This window comes from Eschscholzia californica, unplaced genomic scaffold, assembly GCF_041429995.1.
Source record: "Eschscholzia californica isolate CP2 unplaced genomic scaffold, dmEscCali1.0.p SCAF_5, whole genome shotgun sequence".
NCBI lineage: Eukaryota > Viridiplantae > Streptophyta > Magnoliopsida > Ranunculales > Papaveraceae > Eschscholzia > Eschscholzia californica.
Window position 1 is genome coordinate 8812918 of NW_028238472.1, and position 11000 is coordinate 8823917.

The 11000-nt window shown below is 37.9% G+C and overlaps 2 protein-coding genes across 2 annotated transcripts; one reads left to right on the forward strand and one right to left on the reverse strand.

Moving 5' to 3' along the window:
- Positions 1-354: 354 nt before the first annotated feature.
- Positions 355-5173, forward strand: LOC147536818 (Mitochondrial import inner membrane translocase subunit Tim17/Tim22/Tim23 family protein). The gene is made up of 8 exons (XM_086642072.1): positions 355-1015; positions 1949-2088; positions 2222-2321; positions 2444-2542; positions 3003-3350; positions 3869-3961; positions 4049-4255; positions 4491-5173. Exons 1-8 carry the CDS (start codon positions 668-670, stop codon positions 4755-4757), a joined length of 1602 nt encoding a protein of 533 aa, XP_086498198.1. The 5' UTR covers positions 355-667; the 3' UTR covers positions 4758-5173.
- Positions 5174-5984: 811 nt separating this feature from the next.
- Positions 5985-10460, reverse strand: LOC147536819 (U6 snRNA phosphodiesterase-like protein). Its single transcript, XM_086641922.1, has 6 exons — positions 10140-10460; positions 9892-9978; positions 7479-7728; positions 7293-7389; positions 6496-6561; positions 5985-6345 (listed from the first exon to the last, which is right to left on the reverse strand). The coding sequence occupies exons 1-6, from the start codon at positions 10366-10368 to the stop codon at positions 6148-6150; spliced, it is 927 nt and encodes a 308-aa protein (XP_086498048.1). The 5' UTR covers positions 10369-10460; the 3' UTR covers positions 5985-6147.
- Positions 10461-11000: the final 540 nt, after the last annotated feature.

Consider the following 11000-nt stretch of genomic DNA (forward strand, 5'->3'; position numbering starts at 1 on the left):
AAAACATCGACATCATAGAGTTGGGTGCCTATAAAACTTGTCATTAATTTTTTCACACTGAAAATTTTAGTTTTCTTTCCCACTGAACAAAAAAAAATGTTTTCACATCTAAACGTTTTCATATGTATGATACAAAGCCTTAGTGATTTTTAAGTTTGGCTCTCTACTTCGCAAATTATATGTAAATCTCGTATACTAGTATGTCCAACTTATATAAACTTTGCTCTGTATAATTTCTGCACAGCTCTCTAGTGTTCAAATCTACAAATTTGGATATAACATTTTTGAAAAATCGTAAGTTTTTTGGTCACTTCCCCTAAAAAATGATAAAATCCACCAAGGTACCACCATTCCAACCACAAGGGCACAAGGAATGCCATGCCCTATCCAAAAGATGTGAGTTTTTGTACTTTTGTAGTATTCTCCAAATTAAAATCATTTTCCAAAGATATGATGGCCCCATCCACACCCATAACCAAACATATCATCATCCATCTCTAATTCATCATCATCATCATCATCCATCCTCTTTCATCATCATCATCATCATCATCATCGTCATCCATCATCTTCTTCCTTTTCCGATAACGCCCATTTACCAGTTCTGTTTTCTTCTTCGGTGTAGAGAGAGAAAGAGAAACCTTCGAATTTAATCATTCTCTCAACCATGACTTCACTATCAAAATCAGCTTCCCCCTTCTCCTCTTCCCCATCGCCTTCTGACCCTCCTTCTCCAGCAGCTCGCGATACTTCAGACGGAGCGGAAGAGCGTCGTCTCCATGAGGCGGAGGAACGTCTTCGTGAAGCGATCGAAGAGTTGCAGAGACGACAACGACGAGCTCGTGGACTTCATCCACCTTGTGAACATGCTGATGAATCTTGTGTAGCTAATGCCATTGGAAACCTTTGTCAAACTTTTCTTCTTTCTTATGGTGTTAGGGTTGGAATTGGAATTCTTCTTAGGGCTTTTAAACTTGCTCGTGGACAATCTTATTCTTCACTTCTTGATCTCAAGGTTTGGGTTTTCTTCTCCAATTGATCTATTTGAAATTTAGTAATTTTTTTTTATGATCATTTAGGTAAATAAATTGTGATGCTTTTTATTTGTGGAAAACATTTTAGACCTAAAATTTTGGATTTAATATGAGGGATAGTCTCATTTGGATGAGAAATAGCATTTAGGGTGGATTGAAATTTATGAATTTATGAATGGGAAATGAAAATTCTAATACATGATTATTACTATCATGAAGTGACCTTTTGAAAAAGAAAAATGATAGAAGAGACTACAAAAGTAGACCTACCTCCAAACCTTAGTAGGGATCATCAAGAGAGGGAAAGGTTGACCAGAAAATGAGGATCGTTGATTTTGTTTAGGTATGGGGTAGGCTTTGTCTTGTAACTCTTCTAGCATTGCCTGAAAAGAAATATCTATAATCTCAACTGAGAAATTTTTTTGATGTTTCATTTTTTTTTTGTTGAACTTTTGATGTTTCATTTGGGTGTGAATTTGAATTTAGTGATCCTGATAATAAGTAGGTTATCCCCTTATAGGAATTGGTGTTTTCTTCAGAAACTAGAAACTAGTGGTATGACACAATTGAGATTGATCATCGACAGGTCGTAAGTCATTAACATATGGAATTATAAGAAGCTAGTCTTTTTGGTGTACTTACTTTGACAGAATACTTTTTTGATACAATATACGGAATGAATAGTACAGATCTTTCTTTTATAACACTAGACATGCTTTTTCTAATGGTTAATGCTACTATTAACATTTCTAGATCTATATTGTTTAATGTTAATGAAGAGTGTGCCTAGTCTGGTTTCTTTCTACTAGCCGAACACAAAATATTTGATTTTATAAGGGACCTAGTAAATATCTAATTCAATTAAGTAGCACTTTTCTATGTCAGTATCATATACTTCTGATTTTCACTTGCAGCAACTTGTGTCAGAAAAAGATCTTATTGTAAGAGAGGAAGCATGTCGTATTGGGCTACTCTTTGGTGGGTTCACTGGATCTTATCATGCCCTTAGATGTTTGTTAAGAAAGTTTAGAAAGAAAGAGACACCTTTTAATGCGTAAGTCTCTATTCATATTTGGATTACTATTTACTTTTACGGCTCAAAACTCTTTAGAATTAGTATCTTTTCTTTTACTGCATGATGGTTCCTCTTCGATATTCATGACATAGTTAAGGGCATGATGGAGCAGAGTTCTAGCAGGTTCAATTGCAGGATTATCAATTTTAGCATTAGATGATCCAAGCCGAAGGCGTACCCTTGCTCTGTATCTTTTAGCCAGGCTTGGCCAGGTAGAACAAAGAACTATTACTTTCCGTTCTCATAAGTTTTTTTCGCAAATAAATAATAGTTTAGATTGGGTTTCTCTATTGTCCAATCTAATATCACATATGCTTTATTTTTCCCTATTCAGTGCGCTTATAATTCTGCGAAATCCAAAAATAAATTTCATCTATGGGGAAGCCATTGGAGTCATGGAGATTCTTTGTTGTTCTCTATAGCGTGTGCACAGGTAAGTTAAACTAAATACCGATGTATAGTGCTATTACTGACGCTTTCTAGTGTTCCTCTAACATAGTTTTGACGTAATTAATTCTATGGTTCTCTTCTATCTTGGAGGACACAATGTTCTTAGAATGTGTTCATCCATTAGTTAGCACCATAGATTCTAGAAAGAAAGTTTGTCATAGAAGTGCAAATCATTCTTGTGAAAAGACAATCAGGATCATCCACGCAAACAGTTACCTTTATGACGTCTTTTAAGATCACCTCCATCTTTTGAACATGGATTAGATGTGAATTTTTGGTTCTTTCTCTATGAAAGCATACATCATTTAGGTGAAACTTCTCTTGATTTGGTATAAGTTATATGTATTTGGGTTGTACTCGTTATGTGACTGTTGAATCACTTGTTGTAAAAGTATCTTTCGGAAATTTAGTTAATTTTTCATCAATACCCGAACTTTTTTCAGGTTATGTATGCTTTTGTAATGCGCCCGGAGAGCTTACCGAAATCATATGAAGAATTCATTCAGAAGACTGGGCCTGTCGCAAAACCTGTGTATAAGGCTGTAAGAGATAGCTGTAGAGGTGGTCCGATTGATATAGTTTCTCTATCCGCTTACTTATCTAACACAAAGGCAGCCAAGTCCGTGAAGCTAGAGAAGTTTCCCTCGATAATACCTTGTTCAATAATCCATCCACATACGAATTCGTGTTTGGCACATAATGCTAATGCAGCATCAGCGACTTTCCGAAAGACATTTCCCCTTTACTTCTCATTGACATTTGTGCCGTTTGTTGTTCTCCACCTACAAAAGGTATACCGCAAATTTTACTCTGCTCTGAAGTTGTTATCATTTCAACTTCTCTTACTTCCTCGTGTTATTGTTGCCGCAAAGTTTAATTTGGTATGATAAAGCCCACTTTAGTTGGTAATACGAGTAATCCTTCACTGTAGAGACCAGGGGTCGTTGTTTTATAAAGTTGTATTGTTTCTTGTAACTGCAAATTTGATTCGGTAGTAAAGTCCACTTAGGTCGCTTGGCTGGTAATACGGGTATCTTTTCACTGTAGAGACTAGAGACCAGGGTCCGTTGTTTAAAAAAATGGCATGTTTCTTCTACGCATTGAATCACGGCGATAATTCCTTGGAAACAATTATGCATCCACGTTTTCGAATATACGACATTTTGAATGACTTGTACTGCCCTTCGACTCTAGTCAGTTATATTTTTCTTGTGACTATATTATAATCTTTTTGGTAATTGATTGTATTGATTGGGTTGCGCAATCATGCATCTTGAACTGATTATGTACAAATATGATCTGCAACTAGTTCATGGATTCTCCTGCTCGAACTTGCTGGCTTGCTGTTAAAGGCGCAATTCGCTCTACAACTTTCTTGTCTAGTTTTGTTGGAATCTTTCAGGTAACTAGCTTGTTATTTAGTGCCAGTTCTGTTCCTTCCTCCGCATCTTTTCATTACCAGTACTGATGACTTTTTGCGTGATTCAAGGGAGTCATATGTTTACACAGAAAGGTTGCAGTGAAAGACCACAAACTTGTGTATTGGTTAGCTGGTGGTCTTTCAGCCCTCTCTGTTATGTTGGAGAAGAAATCTAGACGAGGAGAGCTGGCTCTTTATGTTGTCCCAAGAGCTGGTGACTCGTTGTGGTATATCTTAGTAAATCGTCATTTGCTTCCAGATATTAAAAATGCTGAGGTATCTACTAACTTACAACCATTTATCTGAAGTTTCTTTTCAAACACCATTGCGGAAGAAAACTGCTGTCAATAACTATAAAGCGAAATACTTATATTTGTGTCGAACTCTCTCAGAGATAATGGCTATTTATTCTTTTTAGATTGTGTTTGTTTTTAATGGATCCAAATCTGAATTATATTTATGTATAAATTACTTGTATTATACGAGTCTGATCGTTTCTTTCTTCTTGGAGGTGGCATTGTTCTGTATGTGCATGGGAGGAATAATGTATTACTTGGAACATGAACCAGACACCATGGCTCCATTCCTTAGAGGTCTGATTCGTCGATTTCTTGCAAGTAGGATTACTAACCCTCCCCCTTCCTCCAATCGAAATGCATCCTATTTATACCTACAAAATCTCGAGGCAATGCAGAAGCCAAAAGTAAATGATAGCTCCAAGCCCACCGAAGCGTCAGATTCTGAGAAATTCAACCTTGAATCTATTCAGGGTCTCTAAGTAATTAATCAAACATTCTCATGCTGCAATACAGGAGATTAATATCAGATTCTTCTTGGTCTTCTTCATTACCGATTTTGAAATTTGTTTACAGGGTTAGAAAATATTCTCCATTTTTGAAACCTGAAAGGAGGGTATTCTATGCATAATTCATCTGCTGTTCTCGATCAGCGAAAACATATTATAATAGATTGTTGTATCTGTTTTTCTTTTCTTTCAATTTGTTATAGATTGCCATTTCTTTTATAGGATTTGTATCATCTTCGAAGCTGTTTTTCGCAGTTCCATGTTTTAGGGTTTGACGATGATAGTTTCAATTTCATAATTTGGAAGGAAATAATGAATTATCTCTTTGTTTTTGAGAGAAAACTATACTGTACACAAATTATTAAATGACAGCTTTTTGTTTATTTTGTGCCGTATTAGTTTTACCACTACCAACTTCATTTCTATGTATCTGTATTTGACTAAGACTTGACTACGGTCGACTCATAAGAACTTGTCCGTAATATATTGCATCATAGAGACTCAGATGGCAATTGAGCTTGGGCTATCTGAGCTAGGGTTTAGTCCTAAGTACATTGGAATGTACTTGGATAAAATATATCCAGGAGAAAAAGAAGGATGCCTTCGTGAAGACGTGAACCATTGCATGAATGGTGTTTATTTTTTTTCTGTTTTCGAGGCTGGTTGTTGCCAAGATGAAAATTTTAAACTTCACAATTGGGAAGGTAAGGTCTTAATTGATAAAGCCACATAGTAATAGGTGTCTTAAGGGCCAGTGTCCTATTTTTCATGAAAATTGTGAAATCTTCTGGTTGAAAATCTTCAGATATCTCATTAAATCCAAGGCGTAATCAAATTGAATCTGCTTAAATTGTAAATAATGTCATTTCTTTCTCGAAGCACATTAAGCATCAGACTTAGACTAGATGAAGTTCTGGACTTTGTGTTGAATTGGTAACTCTTTACTCTAGCTAGTTGTATTAGCAGGATTTTCTCTTTGTTCTTTTGGTGCTTTTACGCCTTCTTCTTTGTCATACTTTAGCCTCCGCCTTACTTGAATCGCGATGTCCAAGTAAAGTTACTATCTTTGTCTAACTCAGTTTCTCGCTCTACCTCTCTTAATGGCAGAGGAGCGATTAAAGAAACACGAAAGAATTTGGCAAAAGATACTAAAAATCTTTGAATTAGATAGAGCCCACATAGATATGTGGTAGAAGCTAATTTCCGGAAAAATCATTTTATCATGCACACATGAATCACGTTTAAATACAACGCTGATGAATCATACAAGTGGTCAAACCAAACTTGCTTAGCATATACTGATAACATCAATCACAATTTCCCTCTGTTCTTTTTAAATATGGTGCCAGGAATATTACAGGAATTAGTCTGAAAACTTACAGATCGTATGCTGCTTATTACCTATTGTACATATAATGCCATCGAATTTGCATGTGAAGATACGTCTCTGTAAGGACCGTCCGTCTTTGCAATATCTTTTTAGTTCTTCTGAAACTGTTTGTTTAAGCAGATCGATTATATTACCTGGAGCCCATGCCAATGAAATGTGCGGTCGTGGATCCTGCATTCGAGCATTCAAAACTTTAATCAAGTGCTCATGCATATATATATATATATATATATATATATATATATGTTTGTTTCGTAATCTTTTGGTAAAGCTATTATTTGTTTAAGAAAAAGAGGAAGTATGATAGAGGGTGGTTTTTACCTGATAGAACTCTGGAAGATTGTGAAGCCTATATATTTCATTGACAGCATCAATCTGCCTTGTTATCTGAAAGCAATTACATGACGAAGTTAATTGCAGAAATATGGTAAGAAAGAGACACATACTTCTCTAGGTATCCTAATTTTATTAAAGAACAACGTAAGACAAACTCATACCCAACCTAAGTTCCTGATAAATGCAAGATCCACTGTTTGTGGGTGACTTTTGTTTCCTTGAATTAGCACTAATCCACTTGGTCAATAGTTGGTCGCGTCAGTATCAGACACGACATTGACACGACCAACTCCAATGCATTCTATATTAGTGTCCTCTTATACGGTCCTAAGAACCCTTGGCATCAATAAACACTCTGAATTGGCACGTCTCTACTTCGATCACTAAAAGTACTTCACATAGACGGACTGAGAGATGTCTCCATTTCTAGTAAATCTGACTGGATAATGAAAGTTGTCGCATTGGGTTTTTCCTCACTCATCAACATTACACTTTTTTAGGTAATCCATTTTTACAAGTCAATCTTAACTACCTCAATATCGTATATGAGTGCTGCATGCAACTTTTTTTTTTTAATAAACATTTACAAAGACATATACACTCATAAGAACTAGATAGTATGTCATGGTACTGGTGGTGCACATAATATGTATATGTGCACCCTATTATTGACTGTGAAGTCTCGAAATTGAAGATTTAGAAACATACAAGTTTCAATCTCTAGGTGAAAATGAAGGTCAAACAAATAAAAAAATTTGTACTAAAACACGACTATGGCATACCTCGGGTAAGCCTCCCGTAATCACTTCCATTGACAGGAAGGATCGTGTCTGTTCGTCATTTACGAAAACCTCCCAGTTGCTAAAATCTATCCAGTATCTGCTTCGCAATAAACAAAAAAAGATATATATTTATTGAATGGCACACCTATAAAAGATTGAAAAAACATGAGAGAGCGAGGATCTGACCGTTTCTGGGATTGAAGCTTTTGACGAAGCATTGCAAGAACTGAATCGATCTGGTGAACTCGAATTGGAACTGTTCTCCCCAAGCTTATGTGGAACTGTCTTCCTAGAGCAATTTGTTCAAGCTTTTGATCATCTTTTCCCAGAATGTTAAGTGGGATGTCAACATCTACAGCATGAAGCTCTGGGACAGTAGCTGCAACTCTCTTCAAAAGTAGTGCCAAATCTTTCTTCGTTGCAGATGGTATATGAACTGCAAGAATATATTTCAATGAGTGCCAACTAGAAAATGATGAACAACAGACTTGTCGTAGAGTAACTTATAGGCTGGGAGTTCAAATACCAATTGTATCAATACTCACTGGCAAGTTCAATATTATTTAGGTTTATGCTATGAAAATAAACACCAGTACGATAAGTGATATACGACATCGCTAAGAAGGGTTGGTGACTTGGTTCTAACGAGTGGAAAAGGTGACTACTACGATACAACTACATGTACATATATGTATATATGGTTCTTACTAATGATTTTTTTACATCAACGATACAAGTACACCATCGTGTACACCCTTGTGCACCGCCTTGACTAGGACTAGGGTGTGAAGGGACATAGGCGGCCAAGGGTGTACACGAGGGTGTACTTTAAACATTTTTGTTTTTTTACTTCTGGATAACCCTTTGATAACGAACCTAGCGTGGGTATATTATTTACGGCCCTAATACGTTTTTGTGCAAGCTCATATTACAGCCACTGATTTGACAGCAGAGTCCAAAATGAGTATCTGAATCTCCACACGAGTTTCTGACACAAAAAAAGAAATACTAAAATGGAGAATCCATGTTACATAGGTTTCATTTACCGCTAAATGGCATAAAGCAGGTTATGAAGGGGGTTCAACAGCTGCCAACTTAGGGGGTGTCATCATCATCCACCGTCTACCAAATAACTTTCAATCAATGTTAAAAAATATGTTTCTACACCTCAAGGCGGTTTACTCCCAGAAGGCGAGGCGTATGCCTTGTTGCATAAGAGCGACTCCAACGTTGGGGGGGCTGGGGCTCCCAATTCAAATTTTGGGAGCCCCAGCCCCAGCCCCAGCCCTCCAACCCGGGAGCCCCGGGGCTGGGCTCCCGGTGGGGCTGGGAGCCCCAAGCTCCCGGGCTCCCAAATGGGAGCCCGGGCTGGGGGGCTCCCAGCCCCAAATATAGCCGTTGGGGGTCTCCCAACGGCTATTTTGGGGTGGATCTCCTAAAAAGGGGATCCACCCCACCTTATTTTATTTTTTTTTTATTTTTTTAATTTTTTTTTTAAACTAATTTTTTTTTTAATATTCTTATTATTTTAAATACTACTTTTTTAAGTATTTTTCTCTAATTTTTATTTTTGTGTTTTTTTTTGTGTTTATCTTTTTGAAATTATCTCTCTCGAATAATATCACATTTTAATTCATAGTCGAAATCTAATAATTTATAGTCGAAATTTAAAATCAAAATTTCGCACACATACTTCGCACACGTATAATATATTGATTTGGGAGCCCCGGTTAGGAGCCCAACGTTGGAGTTGCTCTAAGCCCCGGGGCTCCCAAAATTCAGGGGCTCCCAAAATTGGGAGCCCGAGCCCCACGTTGGAGTTGCTCTAAAAGGCGTAAACTATTTGCCTTTTTGAAGGAGATTGATATCAATTATGCTTCGAGGCGTAGCATAGTTTTATACTTCACTACCGTAATATAAAGTCTCAAGCGTTTAGTAAACAATACACTAATGTTTTTGTGTTGCCCAACAACTCAAAATAACCGGTGACTTCAGATGCGAACGTTTTAGTCTCGAGTTCAAATCCGTACGCCTCGAGGCATCAGGTGACCGCCTCGCCTCGATGCGAACGCCTTGACAGTTTTTTAAAGCATTGCTTTTAACAATATACAACTTTGCCTCCCCCTCCACGACTCCACGCTGCCTGCAGTACTGTTTGCTTTGGTACTCCTCGCAGCTTTTAAAAAGCGTCACTAAGGAAGGGAGGCTCATCTCTTGTAAGAGCCACCACGCTTCGTCTCCCGCCGATGTAGGATTGGTTTACAACCAAGGGTGGAGCCAGACATCGGCTATCCTTGGCTGTAGTCAGAGGTCCGAAAGGGTTATTAAGGTTTTAGACAAACATCAAGCTAGCTCTACCAAGATGGTCAATTCCTTAGTTGTCTGCATTCTAAGTCTAGCGGTCCGAATCCCGCCCATGGCTTCTTTTGTTTTTGATTAATTTCTCTTTGACCCTTACTTTCTCTACAATTTCACATTTGCCCCTTAACTTTACATATTCTAGGAAGAACTTTTTTGGATTATACAGAATTTTCGCAAAAATTTTACCAAACTGTACAACCTAAACATGAGAAGATCTTATAAGGAAGCAAAATAAAACCTGGGATGAAAACATGGAGGGCAAAGTTTCCTTCAATGTGGGGAAAGCTCCTCACTCGACTTGCTGCTTGATTCTTCTGCAAGTAATCTAAAACGGCAAAGTATTACTACTTCTATCATTTGAATAATAACTATGTAAAATGCAATGATTTTTTTCATTTCTGGGGCAAAAGATTGAATAGTTGGAGTGCAAGAAAAATAAGATGGAACTTCAACAATGATAAAAAGACAAAATGGACTATTAGTTACCTAGATGGTTAGGAGGATCAAGGAGGGAGAGTGGTGGTGGGGGTAAACGGGTTGATTCTTCGTAAACTGAATTATGGGTGGTGGTGGCGGTGGTTCTTGGGGGTGAGGCATCTGAGTCGGATGAGGAAGCGTCGCCGTAAGTGGCTCTCAGAGCTTCCATCTTCTGCTGTGTCTCTCTCTCTCTCTCTCTCTGAGCTTCTAGTACAGGAACTCTCTTAGTGGTGGGCATCGGGCCGTGTCCCCTGACGGCCCAAAACGGCACAAAATTTGTACAGCAGGGCCAAACCAGGAATTTCTTTTGGATGACTCCTTACGAGGGTCCCTGAGGAAATAAGAAAAGTTTCCGACGGAATAAATATGAAAGTGTAGAAAACTAATTTTTTCCCAAATACACTCCCCCTTTTATGTAGCCGCCTCGCGAAACTCTTCAGAATCCATTATCTTCTCATCTCTCTCTTTTTTCTCTCTCTATCTCGGGCGAAGGGGAGGAGTCATTTTCGTCTAGATCTAGTTTCATCTGAAAACCAGAACATACCTCGTCTGGTTTCGTTTTCAAACTAAATCTTTTGAAACAAAACCTCTGACGAAGGGGTTCTTCTCCTTCGGCAGAAGTTGGGTGAGAGAAGCAAATAGGGAGGGAGGGGGAGAGAGAGATAAGAGAAAAAAAAAAGGGAAGAAGAGAGAGGGAAAAGTGTTGTGGGAGATTGTGGAGTCGGGGGACTCGGTTGTGGAGGTCGCGGGAGTTGATGGTGGGTACTGGAGAGTTTTTTTTTTTTTGATGAACATGGTACTGGAGAGTTAGAAGAGGGGGAAAAGAAGTTGAAAAATATAAGGGTTATGGTGTTTGGAGGAAACAAAAAC